The sequence below is a fragment of the Gavia stellata genome, chromosome 2, assembly GCF_030936135.1.
Source record: "Gavia stellata isolate bGavSte3 chromosome 2, bGavSte3.hap2, whole genome shotgun sequence".
Taxonomy (NCBI): Eukaryota; Metazoa; Chordata; class Aves; order Gaviiformes; family Gaviidae; genus Gavia; species Gavia stellata.
The window spans coordinates 53,403,983-53,425,454 of NC_082595.1; the positions used below are offsets into that span (position 1 = coordinate 53,403,983).

The window sequence follows — 21,472 nt, forward strand, 5'->3', positions numbered from 1 at the left end:
TCTGTATTTCCAAAATTAAAACCATAATTAAGCTATTATTATGAGTCCACAACACAAGAATGAAGAAAATGATAGTGTTAGGCCCCTCTGAGTCTCAGATCCCCAATTAGCAACCCCTGAATCAGTGGTTCAAATTTTTCCCACGTAAGGATTGCTTTGCCTAGTGCTGTGTTGGCTATGGAGGCATCACCCTATGGGCCAACTGAGTCACTGTAATGCTTCTGTCATTATCCACCTGCCAAGCAGGACATTGCCAGGAAAGACAGTCTCATTGGGATGTACTTCAAATAGCCTGGGAGGTGACTTAGGCTCTGTTAGTTACTGGAAACCAGAAAACTATACAGGAGCCCTCTGACTGGTAAACAGTGGTCACAGTTTTTTTTTTTTTGCTAATAAAAATAGGCTGAAATCACTTCTCATGCCCTTCTTCAGGGTTGCATTTCACTTTCCTTTAAGTGCAGCTGGGAGCCTTGGTCTTGGTCATTGTGTCTAAATAGAATCATGGAAAATACAGTAAAAAAAGGTGAAGGTGATCTTTCAAGGTTTCTACCACAAAGCAGGCCCTCTAAATTACAACTGAGAATATATGGGGGGTGTGTGTGGGGTGTGTGTATGTATGTATTTATCCACATCCTTATTATCATCAGATGTTAAGGCCAAGATCTTAATAAATCTTACGTTTCATGTGTGTTGCTAACGCATTATTGAATTTACAAAGAAGATATTGTTCAGATCATCTGGACACAGTGACAAATAGTGTAAGTTAGTAAGAAGTCCCTTGGTAGGTCTTCAGTATCACCTAAGCTTCTATAGAAAATAAATGAGTGAGAATGCTGTAGCTAAGGAATTTGCTACATTATCTAAGATGGCTGACGATGCAAAAGCAGCTTCAAATTTTGAAATACAAAACTGCAGTGAGTCAAAAAATAGAGAGAACAATGTTAACATGACTCACTTACATCCTATCTCCAGGTTTAAGGCTGAAACTGATTGAGCAAAGAGTCTGGAATACCCTGCATGGGTAGGATCAGAACAAAAGCAAGATGACTAGGGTTTTTTTGGTTTGTAATAGAAACTTTGAGGGAAAAACATGATCCAGAGCAAGTAGTGAAGAAGTTCCAGGTAAAATATGTTTTACCAACATATTATCATCACCAAATTTTCTATCCCATCTGTTATTCATGTAACTTCATTCTTCCTTGATACTTCCTCCAGCCAAAGAGCTGATAAGTATTGATCTGGGACACTGGCTCTCTCCCGTGATTCATATCCTTCAGTTATGATGTAAAGAAATGTCTTTTGGCAGAGGTTATTTTACCGGGAAGTTTGTTGTGCTAGAGAAGTTGTAATCTTTTCAAGAGTGCTGTGAAAAGCCAGCAATTGCTCAAGTGCATAAACACGTCCATCCCTCAGCTCCTCTGCCTCAGATTAACGCTGTACATTGCCAACATCTATAAGCTTTCGCAGCAAGTTGTGAACGACACAGCTTTGAAAGCAGGAACTAGGCTCTTTTTTGCCTCCTGTGGTGCCTTTGAAGTGGCTCCTTTAACCACTGCCTTCCTCAGAACTGCTCCTTACTTGTGCCCAGATCGGTTCTCCAGCCACATCACTTTCTGTCCTGCACACCTGTGTTTCGCCAGTGAGCATATGTAACGCTGCTCAGGTGCTGAGGCCACCCATGCGTCTAAGAGATCTTGAAACAGATTTTATTTTAAGGAGATGTTCCTTTACTTCCTGGCCATGTGATCCTAATTGCTTTAGTGTGCATGGCCTAAACTGGGACAGTCGCACAGCAGGAATGCTGCTCTGCTCCCATCTCCACTCCGAACTGGGACACTCAGCTGTGAACCCAGCTGTCTACTAGTCCAGTGAAATGTCACTGTCCTGGATCTTGGTATTTGGAGTAGAGGTCTCTCCCTGTCCCTTTGCATGTGTTTCTTTGACTTCCAGACCACAGCATATGCATGAAATGACACACTTGGTTGGGTGGACGTGGGCATTGATGCGCCCGGCTGGGGATTCAGTCCCAAAATTTGCTTTTTAATTCTGGCTGTGTTAGGCATCTCTCTGCTCTGCTTGATGAGGCTCCCTGTAGGGACCTTGCTTTCAGGATACACTGCAAGGGGGGAAACCATCTCGATATTGGGAAGTGCCATATGTGACGGGGAAGTAAGGAGTTGGATTTCTAATCTAGCTCCAAGGCTTTCAAGAAGTCCAGGACAGTCCTTCATTTTCATTAATTTTAGATACAATGTATATACGTATATCTTAAGATGGCAGAATCAACAGTTCTCAAAATCTCGTCCGTCAGCTAAAGTGTTATTTTTGTCTAAATGTATAAATATGGGAGCTGGGAATGCAAGCACTGTGTATCCTAAGAAAGGGTAGTTATGAACTGGCTACAGATGAGATGGAAGTGATATTTTAGTTTCTACCTACCTAGATTTCTCTGTGTTTGCCACGTGCTGCTTTTTTTAATCTTTTTGCTACTTGCCTTCAGTGAGCGTCATTGTTTATTACATCCAGAAGGGAGGAAATTTATACATGTAAAGAACTCCTTAGTTCTGTTTCCTTCAGCTGATTCCTATTTGTGGCCATATTCCTCTCATCCTTGGCAGTGTTGCTGTATGTCTATTATCTGCTTCATCAATACAGTTAGGTGTGGAAACATTTTTCTGGAGCTCATTTTTCTGGACCTTTGACCATTCTCGGTGCTTTTGCCTGAACTATTTCTAGTTAGACCACCTCTTTCTTTAACTGTGGTACCTTAAGGGGACACTGTACTTCAGCTGAGACTTCTAGCAGTACTGAGTAGAACAGAAGAATTGCTTCATATATATTACAGGCTATACTCCTGTGTGCATGCCCCAGTATGATGTTTGCTTTCTTTGTGATATCATGACACTGTTTGCATTCAGCTGTGAATTACCACTGCTGCCTAAGGGGCCTTTTCTTATTACTCTGTGATTTTGTATATTCCTGCCTTCGTGTAGCACTCTGCATTCTCCCCTTTGAACTTCATCTTGCTGCTTCACAGAAGCCCATGGGAACCTTCTCAGCCTTTGGCTGCAGCCTTCTGAGAGACTCATTCTTGTGCTTAGCTGGGCAAAGAGACTGCGCGAGCTTCAGACTGGCTTCAGCAGAGCTCGTGCAAGGGAACACGAGTTTGTGCCGACAGCTTTATATGGAATTATAAGTCACTGTTATTGCTTACACAAAAATGATATGCAAAGAGACCTTGACTACAGATCTGTGTCACTGTATTAAAAAATCAAGTTAAAAGCTGTTTAAGAAAATGCGCAGTGGTGTCAATGTGTCCTCTAAATAAGCCATTTTATCTAGATGCTTTGCATTGCCTGTTGCCTTATACCAAGCCAAGAATGTTCACTTTTCAAATTAATATTGAAATTCCTCATGATGCTCTTGACTGTTTTTCAAAACATGGCAGATATTGCTCTCCCCCAGGGGGAGATAGCTGAAGGATGATGAGGAGGCTTCTGCAGCTCCCACTTGTAATAATAAATAATACAATGCATGGTGCCGCTAGTGTGATTTTTTATGAAGTAACATTTCAGTAAAAGCTGGTTACAGAACACACTAAGTATGATTTATAGGCCTGAAGTTATGACTATCCAGCATTCCTGAGCAATGTCTTATTTATTCTTGTAGTCAGAAGACAAAGCTTTCTATATTGAAAAATAGTTGATACCTCTTTAATTACAGCTTAGGTACAATGTGGACATTGTGCTTTTTAACCACCCACTGACAGTCACTAAAGTGCAGTGGACCTGCATTTCCTAATGTATGAAATTGCTCCTAGGATTCTGCAGGACCCATGAGAAAATTGCAAAGAATTCTTACTTATCCCTGAGCAAGTGTTTCTTGGCTGAATAAAAATTCTAAGTCTTTCTGAAAGCTTCATTCTTAAGATCTTATATTGAGATGGCCCCCTAATGGTGTACCAGAATCTCAGCTTAAGGTGCCCAGCTGACTTTCAAATACTTACGTTTAATTATCGTTCTTTTCTTTCCCTTGGGATTAATTTTGAAAACCTAAGTCTCAGTGTGCATGTGCTTAAGAAATTGTATTATGTTGACATTTCTCCCTTGTATAAAAAAGCAAAACAACCCAAAACAAGAAATTGATCTCTCAAGCAAGATTTCCACTACCATGAGAATCCTTGCTTCTCTTTTCTCCATCCCTCTAAGCAGCAAGCACAATATGTCTAGACTACAGTAATGCATTAGAGACAGCACATGTAAGGTCGTAGGAAACAGGATGTGAAAAGAAACCACGGATGAGAGATGCTAATTACATCATTTGATGTGCTACTGGAGCTCAGATAACACTGGTAAGGTGAAAGGGCTCAGATAGAGTAGAATATGTACTTGTACTTAAGATGATCTGGAGAGCTATCACCAAAAGATACTCCAAAGAGGTTTTGTCAGGATGGAGAACAGCGAGTGGCTCAGCCCTCATTATTCATTAACAATAATGTAAACAACTTAATTAACGTTCAGGAAGACTGTTCATTTATTACAAATCCCATTAGGAAGTGAGCTGAGCATCCGTGGTGAGGAGAATGATACAGAAATAGCACTGTATATTGCAAACATGGAGAAATGGACCAAGCCTGTAGCCCAAGAGGTCAGGCTGTGCTTTTGGGATTCATTTCAGGCATGACTACATGAGACTAACATGTGTGAATGCTCCTTCCCATGCTTTCAAGGTGTTTAAAACTATAATGGTGGCTCATCTAATGTTCTCCCTCTTTCAGAGGGGTTTGATCCAAAATCCAGTCCTTCCATTCCCTGACGCCAGTGCACATGTACATGGGACGTCCAAATCACACGATCTTGTTCTCAGCAGAACTGGGTTAGTTATCCTACATATGGCCCATCTACTGAACAGAAGGCAGGAGCTGGTGGGTAGAAATGTGTTTCAGAAAGAAATAACTAGAATCTAGAAAAATTAGAAGCTTATTACACTCTGGGAATAGACAGTCTCTCTTCAATGGAAGGGAGACACTGGAAGAGCAGTAATATCTCAGATACTGTTAGTGAATAGCATGACAGCAAGACATAAACATCTGACATGGAGGCATCATCCCCAAAAGTGACAGAATTGTGCACTTCGGCCACTGTTCAAGAAATCTCCTGGTTTAAAAACAGAGTGAGTGACAGCTCCTTGCCCAGCTATTCAGTCTTTGGCTTGCAAAACCAGATGCTCTTCTGTCAGCTGGTTGAGGGTTAACAGTGGGGAGAAAGGGGCCCTAAAAGGATGACCTTGGGTTTATTTATTATTTTGGACATTACTTTTCCAATAACTAGCAGGGGTGCACTGATATCTGTCAGTGTCATGTGGAGATAATTCACCCATTTTTAGTCCCCTCCTTCTGTCTGAAACTGTAAATCCTGTTTCCAGAGAATAGAATTATTAGAGTAGCTGTATGACAGATTTCTTTGTCATTTACTCACTGGAGGTTTCTTTAATAAACAAAGCATCACCGTGAAAAATAAATTCCTTTATCATTTTGAATTATGCTTTTGCTGTAAGATGTTTTTCGAAGTTTCTACCATTGTTCAACTTTGACAGCAGAATAAAACAATACATCATTTCTTATAAAAAAGGAACATACCCTTGAGCAGGTTATGTTGATTTGCCTAAGAAATTTTATCCACATTTTCCTTTTTTATAGAAGCCTATTTTATGGACTGATGTATATTTATATGGTGCATTGATAATATAGTGAGGATCAAACCATTTGTGAAACCAGTTATTTTGTGCTATAGCATAAAGTAGAAAGGGGAACTACCTTCCTGTTTTCCAGTCACAAAACCACCCCAAAATCACAAAAGCAGTTCCTTAATCTCATGCTCTAGGAAAATACCTGTTTCACTAGTGCAAGGTATTGGTTGCTGTGCCGGCTCCCCCTGGATAATGGCTGTACGAACATCTGTAGAACTTTATTAACCTGTTTAGCCATAGGTGCACTGGAGTAGACTATGAATAAGTAGAGATTATTTCATGCATATATTAAATAATAATGACAGTATGTTTTTCAGCTTCTTGCTTATCTGCAGCCAGCCATACCTCTGTTCCCATCTCTGCATTAATTTCTCTCATCTCTGGTTTCCTTCTATAGGCACATCAAGAACTAAATAAATTGAAATGTATTGATTTCATTCTGGGATCAGTTATCCTAGTGCTTTATTCCCTTTATACAAGAAAAACCGGTTGCTGTTGCTAGTTTAATTTTGTTCACATCACCCTTCTAAAGGTGGCAGACCAGCTGACAACTCTTTTCCCTCCTGTCCCTGCTATATTGCATCCTATTTTTGTGGTACCTGCAGATTTTCTTCTGCCTCCACAGTCCTGATTACAGAAAAAGTTGTGCTGGCAATTTTATCCAAGAGAGGCTGCTTACCTTCCCTCCTTTCCCCAGGCTGAAGCTCTGTGATTACAAGCATGTCTGGTAGTGAGACAGTTTGGTTTCACTTTATTTCGTAGCCTTCATAAGAAGAAACAACTGAAGTAAGATAAGCAAGGGAGAGGTGTGAAGAGACAGAAAACCAGGAGACTCAGAAGTCCAATGCACTCAGTTTGCCACTCAGGTAGCAGTTAGATTTGTCCGTGAGAATACCCAGGGTGGTTTAGAAGAAGGAGAGGAACGAAGCTAGTGAAGAAGAAAGGGGGAGGAAAGGACACTTAGATGGAAAGTGGAGAGGACAGGAGGAAGAAGCAGGAACAGAGGCGAATGTGAGACCACTCTTTCCTTCTATGTGTGACCACAATGACAAAAGCTTCAAAAATTCGGTTGGAGACAGGAAATTCAGAAGATATGTGTACCTAACTGAAGAAAAGCCGATCAGAAAGGAGAATGGTTAATGACTCAAAACCAAATCCATCTACAGCATCTATGTGAGATAAGCAGGACAGAGTAATTTAGGTGTGTGCACAGTGTAAGTGCAGACCTTCGTGTGCATTGACAGAGGAAGGTGGAGATTACTGTAGCTGTTATTCACCTTTCCATGAACAGCCCAGATTGGATGAGGTAAGGTTGAGATTGAAACAGAGCCACAAGGTGCTGAAATACGCTTTAAAACTACTCCTAGGAAATACTTAGTAAATTCTAACGAGAAGCACCACATGGCCAATTTCAAAGATCCTTAAAGGTCTGTTTTCTTGCTGACATACACATGGTCATTCTCAGACAGCTCTATATCTAAAAAGATGTTTAACAAATGTTCTTCAGGCAAGATGCACTTCCAACCAGCCTTCTGCAGGAATGCAGAGAGTTGGTTTTTAAGAAATTGAATGACTGTCTTGTATATGAGGGATTGATATGGACATTATTAGTACTCTGAAATGCTCTAGAGAACAGTATCAACAAAAATTTCACCCACCCATGAAAAACCAGAAATTTCTGTGGCAAGCCTATCAATGGGTGCTCTTGTTTCTCAAAGGCAAATGCAATTAGCATTCTGGGTCTGAAAGAGCAGGTCTAAATCCACTAGGAATATCAATGCTAACTTAGGAGAGGAAGATGTAAGGGACAAAGGGGTTATTATAATGGTGAACAAACATGCTTACTTAACTCCTCTTCAATTTATGCGAATTTATTACAAAATAGTAGGAAAAATCTAATCCCTTGTCAACAAGAGGCCATATGGGAGAATTATTTGAGGATGTGTAACTGCAGAGTACACTTGCTGCGTAAGAGTGCAAGTTCTTTACCGTGTAAGCTTTGTGCTAGGTAACGGCAATGAAGTAGCAGACCTGAGCCTGAAAATGTGACAGTACTGCCCAAGCCCTCCCTGTTGGACTTAGGCAAGCCTGAAACTGCAGCTTCAGCTGACGCTTGCAGAATGTCACTGTGAAGAGTGGCTCCCATGATCTGCTGTTATGTCATGCTGTGCAGATTTTTTTGTTTGAATTCTTGCAACTTTATGCAAACCATGCGAATGAAACCCCGTGCTGTTTCTGAAAATAACAATGCGTAGCAATTAAGTACAAGGCTGATGGTACATTCATGCATCATAAAGTTAATCCTTCAATAAGTTTCAGAGCCGAAACCCACAGAAACAAAAAATAAATGACAGTGACTCATGAGGACTATACAGGAATACTTCTGAATTAGTAACAATATTCATGTGCTGCTTTCCCATCAGCATACCAACCGCAAGCATCCAGAGGCAGTTGGTAGAGGGTATGACACAAGACCTTAACTGGGCAGGGGGATGACTGGTGATTGTGATGGTCTCATTCTGCTGATGGGTCCTTCTGCTGCCACTTTGCTACAGGGTACAGCAAAACCTGTCATTTATTTAGTGCATTGATCAGCCTGACAACTCTGCTCTGGTGGCTCAGAATAAAGCTTCTGGGACAATTTCAATGAAGGCTTTAGCAGTTCAGAGCTTAAATTGTTTATGATACCTTAACACTGGATTCCCTTATTCAGGTCTTCACTAACATGTAGCCAGGTGAGAGAACAAGCTACAGCTTGGTCAAACGGATCTGAAGCCTGGGCCATAATAGTTGCTTTTTTGCATTTTTCTGCTTCTTTGTTACTGATTGTAATTCCCTGAACAGCTTAACTGTCAGAAATAGCACCTCGTTTATGTTTATCTACTGACGATAACTGATATTTAGTATTTTATTCCAGACCTGTTCTTTAATAATTAACACACTATGAATTTAGCTGACAATTAACACCCATTCCCTTTAGCTCCCATTTTAAGAAAAGTTGTTCATAATCCTACTCTGTTCATAATCATGTGGAAATTACTTAAAATTGACCCTTAAGGTTTTGAGGTATTTTGTAACTGGGAAGCAATTGTCAGGAAAGAATTTTCACACAAATTTAGTTACAGCTACTTGCAGGACTTAATCAGATCTTCTCCAGTAAGGGCATATGAGTCCCCATTAGCTCTTACTCAGCATGTAAGATCACTGACTCACGATTTTACATATTTATTACTGCGTGGGTAAAAAGTGTTACTGCAATATATATTTGACCTACAAATGTCCATGTTCTTCTTCAGTTTCTTGGGAGTCCTAGTGGAGTAGTTCACCTACCATCAGGGTAGTCTACATTCAGTGTGAGCACTGGAGAAAAATTTTAGTTGCCCAGATGAGTTGGATGTACTTTTTAGTGCTTCACCATGGCTACAGGAAATATTATCAAACATCATCCTGTGTGGGAGGGAACAACATGACGGCAGCTTCCTTGATCATTTCCAGGAAAAGTTGTATCATGGTTTTTCAGGTACTATTGCTATGAATTATTACCGCCACAAGCCAAATTCCTTTTACATTTTTATCCCTTGCTGAAAGGTGATAGTATTCCAAGTCCTGCTCTTGGTGAGACAAACTGTCTCTCTTGTCACTGCCACTTGCGTAAGCAGGGAGAGACACACTGGAGTTTGTAATAAAGGTTTACGTGGCAGTGTATAACTAAGCTCGCATTTGTATCCTAAAATCTCTTCTTTTCCTTTCACCCTCTTGTTTTTCCTTCAATCTGTAGCTCTTGAACTACTGGACACTGCTTTTCCAGTCCTCTGTCTATCTTTGCCAGATAAATGGCGTTGCTTTGACTCTTCCAGATGTTGTAGTAGAGAATAACTGAGATCAGGAACATTCTGGGTTTAGCTCCTTGTTTTGCTTTTTCCTCTTTTTAATTCCCCTCTGAACGCTCTTGTTCATTTTTATAGCTTTTGCTTGTGCATTTATCAGGAGCTGTCTCCCATCTGAAAACCCCTTGCCGTTTAAGTCCTATATTTAATTAAGGCAGGGAAAAGACACAGTCCTAATGGTTAGTTTTTAAGAGTTGTAGACGAAGTTCCTCTGGGTTCAGTTATCCATGGGGTCCAGCTGGTGGTCTAGTTTGCTGAATCCAACTAGGGATACTTCATCTGGCCAACAACCTGTCCCTGGAGGAAGTAAATGGAGCAGTAAATTCTTCCCGAGCAGCTGAACATCCCTGTCTGCCCACCAGCCCCCAGACAGATGGGTGACTGCAGCTGGAGGAGAGGGTTTGAAGCACCGAATGCTGCTTTCTGTGGTGATACCAAGCCCTCGGCCCAGAGCTGCTGCTTGCACCTCATCTTTTGGTGCCAACCTCTGAGTCTGGCAGCAGCAGGATTTCTCCTTTCCTCTCTCTGACTCCCTTCAGCATCACCCAGAGCCTCAGTGCTGAGCACAGTTCCTGCACCCTCCACGTCTCTGAGACCAGTTTCTCCTCAGTTGCTGCTACCAAGAAGGTGGGAAGATGCTGGTGGAAAATGACTGCTGCTGCCAGGATCGGTAGTGGGGGACAGAGACCAGCTGACTCTGGAGGAGGGTGTAGACAAGTTATGTGATGGAGCTGGGAGCCCACAGATAGCCACCCCCACGCCAGTTTCCCTCTGTTAGGTGCCTCTCACAGGCAGCCAGCACACCCTGCTTTTCTCTCTCACCCGTTCAGACTTCATTGTATGTGATGAGTGTTACATGCATATGATACTCACCTATCTAAAATTCAGCCTTTAGCCTTTAGGTCTTCTCACCAGCAAAAACATAATATATGCATATAATTGGGGACTGGTTACAGAAAGGTTTGACTAATTCTTATGAAAGTTGGAGGCAAGCTGTGGGAGCCTTAAACACCCATGTTATTAGGCTGCTGCATCCATACATGTATCGTTAAGAGACAAAGCTCTTTCTTACAAAGCAGTATGTAGGAAACTGTTTTGCATTGCTGTCTGGATGATTAGGATATTCCCCCAAAAGTCACCAAAGCCTATCGCTCAGACTTCCTCAGCCTGAGACAGGCTTCAGTGTTGGGCAGAGTCTTTTTTAAGGTCAAACTCACTGTGAGAAACAGAAGTAGTGAATAGGATGGGAACTGGCTGGGAAGGCTCGCCTGACATGTTTTCTAGTCCACGCACCACACTGGGCAGGCTGTTACCCCTGTGACAACTGCCCTTGGGGAAAGCATGGCAACAAAACACATACTATGAAGCATGTTGGTTCCTCAACATGTTTCTGTAAAGGGTAGATCCATTTCTGAGCAGTCAGTGTGTCGCACGGCCTGTGGTTCACTCGTGGGTCACCCTAGCCACTAATATAGCCAGAATGCTACCAAGGGGTTTGGTTTGTCCTCTGAGCGGTGGAGATTTTTACCTCTGCTGTGTCAGAGAGAACTAGAACAAGAATTTAAGTAAAATTGGACAGAAGTTTGTAATTTCTATCCTTCAATAGATTTATTCTCGTGGATACTCTTTCACTAGATGCACATTGTGGATGTAAGTTGTGTCCTCTTCTGTCTGTGAAGCCGTGAAATGGTCCTCTCCCCCAGTAGAGGAGGCGACACCATCACTATGAAAAACACGTATTTACATGATCTATTTTTCTGGTTTTTATTAACTCAACATTGTCTGCTACAAATACGATTTGTCATTCACCAGAAGATTTGAAATGTAGACTTAAGTTACACATAGGTATAAAAAGCATAAAACAGCACACACGGTACCACTGTTGAGACCAGAAAACATTGTGTTGTCCCACAGACAAGAGCACTATCCAAGCTCAGTTCTGTCGCCTTCTGCCTCAGGGATTCAGTCTTCAAAGCTGCAGAAGCTTCTGCTTCTTTTCCCTCAGCTTGTGAAGCCCTGTCGGCTTTCCCCTGGTGTTTCTCACCCGTGTCTGGAGCACGGACCGGGGAACCACAGGGCAATCCCGTCCTGCTCCACCAGAGGTTATAAAACCTTGGATTCCTACTGGCTCTTCAGAAACGTTTTCCTCCTTCTCTTAGTATTTATGTACAATATATGAAGGGATACGATTTGCGTCTTAGATTTAGACATATCTCTTGCCTCATACTTAAACAATAACTTGAAAAATATTTTACAAAGAAAAAGAACATTGTTCATCTGAATGTCATTCATTATTATATTGCTATATTTTATACCCTATTATTAATATATACAAAATTTCTTAATTGCCTTTTACAGACGCATGGAAGCATATAATATAACAGTTCTAAAGTATCCCATTTTTAGATTTTCTTTCTTGGCTCATGTCAATCTCTTCAATAAACTATGGTTGCTTGGAGAATATAGGAAGTATTTGGAATGTTGTTTAAAGTTTAATAATAACTGGTAGCATTGTCCATTTGCAGCCTGAACGGTTGGAGCACCTGTCAGGGCGATCTGGTAGAGATAGCAGCATCATAAGACTTAAACAATCATGGAGGGCTGTTAATGTGCAGTGTCGACAGGTGCCAGGTTCTGTTCTTTATTTGGGGCTTTTCTTTTCTTCGGCTGCGTTTTGTTATTGTTTTCCCTCTGTTCTCGGTTCTGTCTTCGGGCTGCTCGCCCTTTGCTTTCCTGTCTTGCCTCCTTGCTTTCGTCTTTGTTGGACTTTTTTCTTTTCTCCTCCCTATTTTTTTTCCCTGAAATAAAAATGATGGCACATTAGAAGATTTGCTCAGGCTGTTGCAATTTCTGACTCCCTCGCTTTGCCATAGCCTGTAAAACCGGCCCTGGATTAACACCTCCCGTTAGAAGCTGGGCACTAGTACTAGCATTTGGAAGTGTCCAACTCTTCACCAAACTACTAAATTTGGCCACTGGACTAGCACCTCCCATCGCTCTGACTCTAAGCAAAGAGCTGAGAACTCCCTGGGGAGTCCCGGTGCTTTAGAGTTGGTATAAATATCTCACACGCTCATAGCCTGTCTCGCACAGCCAGGGGCACAGCTCCATGTACTCCACCAAAACACAACTATTTTGGGGACATCTGTGGCTGAAGCCAGGTAGCATTAACTATTGATTGGTCTAAATTTATCTTGGTCTGGGACCCAGAGCATACAGTGAGAGGGAATTAGCCATCATGTTACTCCCCTTCACTGCCAATTCTCAGCATCTATGTCTTTTAAAAATCCCTCTCCCCTCCCTTAACCTCCACGTTCCAGGGGATTCTTGGTATTGCAACATGAATCCCATGGTAAAGTGTCAGCTCCAGAGCAGGTATGTAACCCTCTTCAGACTATAAAGTGGTGTGCCAAGTCTCAAGCCAAGCTTTAGACCATCGTTACAAAATTAGGTATTCAAGTACTTTATTGCTTTAAATACTTATGAAGGTAAGATGTTGAGGATTTTATTACTGCTACAGACCTCTCCAATAAAGCTTCCCATCCCCTTAGGAACATTAAAACTTTGTGTATTGGCTGTGGAGATGATATTATATAATGCATTTATGCTTGGACATAAGGAAGAAATTCTTCATGCTGAGTGTGGTGAGACACTGGGTCAGGTTGCCTAGAGAAGTTGTGGAAGCTTCATCATGTGAAGTGTTCAGGTCAGGCTGGACGGGGCTTTGAGCAACCTGATCTGGTGAAAGATGTCACTGCCCATGGCAGGGGGGAATTGGACTAGATGATCTTTAAAGGTCCCTTCCGACCCAAACCAATCTGTGATTCTATTTACTTTACAAACCAATGCAGGTATGACATTAAATTGAACTTGTATGTATACACAAGCCTAAAACAGATTAGATTTTTTTCTGTGTGGAACTGGTTCATCTACTGAGCTATGCAGCTGAAATTCACCTGTGGTTAGATGAATCCCAATGATGTCTTCAACAGCAACCTTGCTTGAGACTTTCATGATACAATGTCATACTGATCTGCATGCCTCCTTACATGGAGAAATTTCTGGACAAGTATTGAAAAGCATCTGGCCAAACTCTGTTTTATGATGTCTGGTAACGATACTATATCCCTCTTTGTTACAGCAAAAATACTTTTTGCTTTTAAATATCAGCAGACATAATCCAGGCTTTCCTACACCAATGTTGGGGGAGTTACACAAACCTGGCAATAGTTTTTGCTGTTGAGGGTGCTGAATGTAGGGAATTGTGCCCGTTCCAGACTCAAAACCAGAGCTGGGAGTTTTTGGTGCCTTGATGGGCTCTGTCAAGTCGGTCACAGTAGGGGAGTCGGTGCAGGGGCAGTGGCTTTGTTCTGAGAACAGATGACCATCCAAGGAGGAGTAGGTCAGATAAAGGGAGAAGATTCAGAGGAGGTGAAAAGAAGGCAGAAAGCAAGGAGTAAGACTGAGATATGAGGATATGCTGTATCATCTTCTTGTTGTGTAGGTCTGTGGGCTTATTTTACAGCTTCTCCATTCCTTACCATCACTGCCTGAGATTGGAGAGCAAGGGAAGGTTTAGATACACATGTTAAGTCGAGTAGGGACAAACATCTGCCTTTCTCATCTGTTGTTTCTGAAACATGCAGTAAAGCTTTAAACGTAAAATGGCTCCTCAAATTTTAGGTAACCAGTCAGAGATTACCCCACTATACACCCACATAGCTGCAGAATATCTCTCTGAATTTGGCAATGCTGTCTAAGATGTGCAGAGGTGAGCAGGGGAGACCTGCAGAATGGGCATGCGAGGCTCAGCGAGATCTCCCACCACTGGGAGAGCTGGCAGAGCTCCATGCAGAAGTGGTATGAATCTTACCCAGCTGTAATGCTTGTCTGTTGCTAATGGATAAATAACAGTATGGAATTTTGTTCCAGTGATTTTAAATACAGTTGGCCCAAGATGAAATGTTATTTGAATGGAAGCTGTCCAGACATTCAGTGTTTGACATTGTTCACTTGGTGATTAGCCAAAATCCTTCAGCTGTGACTTCCTAGCCACAATTCTTTAGGTATGTTGGAATGACGTTTAATGGTTTCCCTTTCAGTCATGAATCAGGATGTATGTGTTTATATGTGTGTGTGTGTGTTAATACGTTAAGAATACACTATCTCTGCCTAGCGAGAGACTTATCTAGGCATGGCTTCACTGTTTCTGTTTTAATCAGACTTGTGTCATTATAAAGGACAAGCAAAACTGGTCTCTGGAAAGTACTTAAAACTCATTCCTAATTCTCTTCTACTCTGAGGAGAAGTAGTTTGGAGTCCTCTGTGCATTTTTATACATGGTTTAATGCCATCATCTCCATGCTGTTGCCATTTGTGAAAAGATCTACCCTTTAGACCTGTGGTGTTCTGGTGATGCTATAAAAGCATAGAAGGGTCATCTTTGCCAGTTGTGTAGCTCCTTTCACCACTATTTTCAAAAGTGGGAATTTTTATATGACAGTATAATGTTACTTCCAGTCAGTCCTTGGTTCAGTTTAGACCCAAGGGAAGATTCTACGCACAGTTATCTGCTAGCAGGTGTAGCTGGAGCCACATTTTTGGGTGCATGTCTCTCCTTGTTCATATCCCTGCTCTCTCTTCCCAGAAGCTTGTTCCTGAATATTTTTTCTTCTTACTGCTACTTGCTGAAGCCCACTTTATAACAGCCCATTGACCTGGATGTCAGAAGTTGTGGAAATTCATTGGAAATTTGGGCATTTGGCTATCTGTGAAATGAAAAGTGCAAAAATGATGTGGGCCATTACGTTTACAAGCCCATCGCTGAACTACTTTGCATTTGAAGAAGAAGAAAAGGCAAGAACAGCATTAAAACTGAAGCTCATCAAAGAAGTAAATGATGCAGCAATGGAACTTAGAAGAAAATACTCTCCCCGAATGTCAATTTCCCTTGTGAAGAACGTTGTTAGAAAATCCTTCTGTGTTTGAACATGTAACATTTTATGCATATACACATATATATATATATCAGCGCCTTTTCACATGGCTATACTGCGTTCGAAGGAAGGTCTCCCCTTGCAGGCGGGCGCGGCGGGGGGCGGCGGGCGGTGCCGGTGCCGGTGCCGCCCGCGCGGGGGCGCCGCGGTGCCGCGCCAGGCCCGGCCGCGCCCGGGAGGGGGGAGCCCGGGGCGGGGGGGGCAGCGCCGGCCCTCTGCCCTCGGGGCCGCCTCCTGCAAGCCGGGGGTGAAACAAGGGGCTCCGCATGCGTAGAGGTTTCCTTCTCTCTGCCCTGGAGTTATTTTTTGAGGAGTGAGTTAGGAACGAGTGCTTCCCGTCCGATGCCCTTCCTCCGCACGTTGTCTGCTGTTGTGTCTTCTGTCTGCGCTTTGCGTTGCGCACACCAGGAACTGGTTTTGGTATGCCGGGAAGAGGACATAAAAAAGGCAGAGTGTTCTGCCACAGCATGGGAATACCATTCTGTCCTGGTGGGTTACAGAATTCTCTCATAGTGATGCACTAACGCTACTAACGTTTATGTCTTCTGATGGATTCAATAAAAAAATTCAATTTCAAAAGTAAAAAAAAAAAACCCCAAAAGACTAAAGAGGGTAAGTCTTTTTAAATAGGAGATAGTCAAACATTTTCCAGGAGAATGCTTTGCTCGTGAAGATGTGGATTCATGAGATTCTAATAGTTCTGTGAAGTAATTATTTGGCATTAAAATAGTTTTTATTCCAGAACTGAAACTTCCTACAGCCAACTGTACTGGAAGAATTAGTCTGTAGGCACTGTCCAGTGAATTTTCTTGCGGATAGGAGATACTTTAGTCCTTCTAATAACAGCAACTTTGTATATTGAAGAAAATCTACAGACATGCTGTAATTTTGAGAAATGCAGTAGTTAAAACTAAATGCAGACATGAAATTAATTTATATTTATAGCATCTGGTGATGCTATAAATAGAAATATATTTATTTATACAATATAATTACATGTCAAATCAGCTTAAAGGTGCTGAGTTCTTGTTAATCTAATTTATAGCCCCTGGTCAAAGAAATCCCTGCGTCTGTATTTATGCAAGCCGTGTCTGAATACATCTTTAAGTATACAAACCAGAGTATTTCAGAGAAGTCTTTGCATTATCGCGTCAGATGTGGTGTTTCCACTAGACCTATAGCCAAATTTTATGGAGTAAAAGGAGGGAGGGTTGGTGACTACTTAGGAGAACTTGGTACTTAAGAGTACTGTGTGAGAGTTACTTACTGAAAAAATCATGGCTGACGTGGATTAACTACCGCAGGTTCCAGATTTCATCTACTTTGGGCATTGTCACTTAGTCCCACCCTATTATATTCAGCTGTAATCACTACAGGGAACTCAGAGCAGTGTATTTGTTCACTTCTCCCTTTCCTGGGCACTGAGACCCCAAACCACCATAGGAAGGCATAAAATCTGGTTGTGCAAACTCCTTTGCTTTGGTGTGTGTGTTTGGGGTGTCACAGGGTAGGTCTCGTGGAAACCCCAGAGGGATGAGAATCTGGCATCAGGCACTTGGGATGATAGTATTTCCTTTGGAGACATCACTCCCATGAAGAAATTTACCCTGGGAGAGCAGAAAGGGCAAGAGGAGTCACTGCACTGCGCCTGGCAGGGTTGCAGGCACCGGTGTAGTAGGCCCCTATCTGGACGGGTCCTGGCGCTTCTACTGTGCATGTCACCACGGACCACAAAATCCTCCCCACTATACTGTAATGAGCTGAAAAGCTGTAATAAAAGACCACAAGCCACAGCTGTAATGTGCCACAGTGTTCTTTCACACCCCTTACAGCCTCGGTTGACCTCTCAGTACTTTCCCGGCTACTGGAGCGCTGTCAGCACCGGTGCTCCAGTGCCACTGCTCCAACATCTCCGTATCCCACGAGGTACGGGGACAAAACTTGGGGGCTAAGTGCCACCACTCTGTATCGCCCTCCTTCCCACCTGTCCACACCTTTCTCAGAGGCTTTTTGTAGTCCTCTTAGACCCTTTCCTCACAACATGATCTGGACAACAACAGCATGACAACCCAGAAGAAGCTGTGCCAAGCAAAGATACCAGTAAGACAAGCATGCCCCAGGCACTAAAGCTACTTACTACAGCTCCGTCTACAGCACAGTCATGTCATATTATGCAAATGAGTAGATCACTCTCATTTTCAAGAAGAGTGACACGTTTTTTTCTGGAACACAGGCTGTAGCATGTACTCACACTACTCGCCAAGATAACAAGCCTCCAAAGCCCCAGCTGCCCAGTGATGCAAAGGACATTGTCCTTTCATTCACAAGCCATTAGTGGCTGATTCATCTGGTATGTCCTTTTGTAGTTTAAACAGCATAACTTCTTATCAGCAATCATTGTTTTCCTAGTTATAGTGACCCTATTTTATAATCACTAGATTTTTCAGGTGACCAGAATGTTGAGAGTCAACAACTTCAGAATTACCTAGGTGCTACATGGCTCAGTGCATTTCCTGGCCTTACTCTTGAAGATGCACCAACTGCTGAAGTGAATCTGGGTAGAAATTTCAAAGGAGCTAAGGTCCAAAGGCATTCAAGGAGCAATTAATTTGGCCAAACGTAGGTTCTCCTGCTGTTGAGATGCATGAGAACAGCCTACCTGACTTCCACATACCAGTCCAGATGGGTACAGGTCTTAAGACATGTGTCATATCCACAGTCCTATGTGGTGATCTTAGATAACGTAAGATACCTCAAGAGATATCGACACTTATGGTTGAGCAACCGCATTAGAGGACATAGTGACTAACTCATGTGCCTATCTCCTCTTGAAAATGAAAGCATATCTCTAGATGCAGATGGAGATGTTGGAGACTGAGACCTACAGTAGTCTTTCCATGAGATTTAGGGTCCTTGATCTTCATTTGCCTCTGAAAATAGGATCTGGACTACTAAATTGCATTCACTTGAAAAATGTTCATATTTATGTTGTGTGTGCTAGCCTGTCCTTGCAAGAAAAGGGCAATGCTGAGGCAGACACATTTCAGGGAATGAGAGAATTGTGTCTAAATACAGGAATAGATCGGGCCTGCACAACATCCGTTTGCATAAAGCAGGAAGAGAGGAAAGAGAGGAGGCTAAGCACATCAACTATGCTGAGACAGGAGACATCAGGCTTTGCTGCTGTAGCAGATAAAGAGCAAGCTGTATCCGATTAGGTGTATGGGAAGTAGGACGGGATCATTTCTTCCATGGGCTGCTTGGGAAATGACACCACTACACTCATGAGCTCTCGTAAGCAAGGCTTTTGGAAAGTCCCTGGCTTAACTGCCTTGTGATGACCTCTTTGCAACAGAAATGGGTTGGATCTGCCTTTCCTGTGCCATAGAAAAGACATTGCCAGTGCCTGAAAATGCAAGTATATCCTCCAGTCAAAGAAGCAGCCAGAGGAGGAGGATTTCTATAACAAGTTCTGTTTGCTGTTTGTGGAGACGTTTACTGCTGTTTCTTCAAACCAGCGCCTGTGGGGATTTATTTCCTTTGCACTTGTCTGTTGGGACTAAGGGAATTTGTTAGCAGCCTTGTTTTAATCAGGACTAATGTTGTGCTAACAACAGCAATTTTCTAATTACAGAAGAGTTTTCGTCTTGTAAGATTCCGTAGCTTATAAACTTTCAACACAGCTTCCAAGACAGGAAAGTAATGGCTCTTTAGCAGAGCAGAAAACCACTCTGCATTGCTTAGGACAGGAAGTGACATACACCGTGCTGGTATTTAGGAAAACGGTGTTTTCTCACTGAGCTTGCTTTGAGACTTTTAACAATGGCTTCTGAATGGCATTTAATTTTTACAACTCTCCTAAGAGTTGCAAAAGAGGTAGATGAGTGTCCAAATCCACTGTACAAGCCTCTTTTAAGACTAATGGAATCAGATACCAATACAAAGATTGGTGATAGCAGTGACTGGTACCAAAAAACCTTACCCTGTTGTTAGAGCATCAGGATGTTGTCGGAAATCTGTAATAGTTTTCCTTTTAGGCACCAATAATCCAAACCCTCCCATTAGCCCCGATTGAGGTCATAAATATAGTCCTTTTTAGAGACTTAGTTCAGCTGGTGCAGGCTTTTGAGCAAACCAGAAATAAAAATGTGATGCTGCATTATGTCAGAGCCGCATGTTTAGTCTGCCTCTCTAGAAATAATCAAGAAAAGTTATACATGATAAGAGACAGATGCTAGTGCCTCAGCAGACATTTGAGCTCTTTCTAGTACAATAGTAAAAAGGAGAAAACACCCAAAGAAACTTGCTTCTTTAGTACTCAAATTTATACTCGGAATGCTCTGAAGGGAGGGATAAATGAGAGAAGCTGTTTTCCTTGGCGTTACTTAAACAGATTGCAGTAATTGTAACCTGCCAATTCAGAAGATACTCATATGACCCCAATGTTTGGATGCATCCATAAGAATGCCTTTTTCCCTAAACAACCACAGCTTGGAGCTGGGCTATACCAATGATCGAGTACGGATCCTGGAGGGGATTTGTGAGTGCAGATTCTAACGCTTAGGCCAGGCCAGGAGTTCTGCCTTGGTACTAGATGCCAGGGCCAGTGAACCTGGGCATCTTCCACCGCTTCATTTGTTGGTATAGGTGCAGCTGTATGCTCCCCCTGGAGCCCCCTCCTTACATCTCCTTAAGTTTCCCGATGTGCCAGGAAGGTGAAGGAAGATGAGGAGTCAACAGGATGCACCTCTGGCCCCGCTCTGCACGGTTCACTTGTCCCCTCCGCTCTAAGCTCAGTTTGTTTGCGTTCCCGCCTGGGGTGACACCTGTGCTGACAGGTAGATGGGAGCCCATGCCTGTCCCACCCGTAACCCAGGCCAGCCTGACAGATGGATCAGCCGGTCGGCGGTAGCTAACACGCAGGGGGACAGCAGCCCCTGATGGATCTACTCAGCAAAACCATCAGCCCAGAGCCAGGGTGCTATTACTTAAATTTGCCAGAGGCCCGATTCTGCCCTCTCTTGTACTTGCTCAAACATGCGGAGGTCACCAAGGTTGGTCTCTGGTGTAAATGAAGGGAGAATTTGCTTTCAAGGATATTTTTCAAAACAAGGTGTTGAAAAAAGACTGTTTCTTTCTGTTTTGTGTCTCCAATGTGTGTGCACTATTTCAGCTGGCCAAAGCATTGATCTTCCCCTCTCTAGGTAGTGCCAGTATGTCCACAATATATTTTCATCCTGATTAAAATGACAGATCGGGTTTCTAAATTTCATAGAGATCACGGACTCCAAAGACACCCTTTCAAAAAGGGTGACACGACACATCACTTTGGCCATCTCCATATGTTTCTGAAGAGTTTTTGTGATCTACTCAGGGGATACCTGGCAGTTCACCAGCTAGAGAGCAGCTTGTGGAGAAGGGGATTGGGATGACCAAGGCTCTTGGGCTGCCTCTGAAAAAGGCTCAGGAAATGTTTATGCCAAAGTGATTCAGGGCTTAGCCCTAGGAAGCTTGGGGAGCTCGGGTGACCAAGATGCTGTCAAAGGGATATCAGGTTTTCAGGCTCTCGAGTCCTTGTTAGCCTCCCAGGTGGGTTTCCAAGGGCCGGCCCAATGGACAAGGATGCTAGGCAGAAACGTAACACGAAGGCAAAGTTGTTTCAAAACCTGCCTACTTTCCACTGGGGCTTCATTGAAATCAGCAAGTTTCTGGGAAAAGTGATGACTTTGACAATCTGGTATTTTCCATTCCTTTGAAAAATTCAGCCCTATAAAATACTAAAAAAAAAGATTTCTAAGTAGGGGTCATGGAGGACATGCATGAAAAAAAACTTGAATGGAA

At 42.6% G+C, this 21,472-nt stretch overlaps 1 protein-coding gene across 1 annotated transcript in view; it reads right to left on the minus strand.

Annotated features, from left to right (window-relative positions):
• Positions 1-12,239: 12,239 nt before the first annotated feature.
• RSPO3 (R-spondin 3) overlaps positions 12,240-21,472 on the minus strand; it is a 61,441-nt gene continuing 52,208 nt past the window's right edge. Inside the window, exon 5 of the mRNA XM_059835730.1 lies at positions 12,240-12,433. Within this exon, the coding sequence (XP_059691713.1) occupies positions 12,240-12,433 (194 nt within the window). The remainder of the gene's footprint in view (positions 12,434-21,472) is intronic.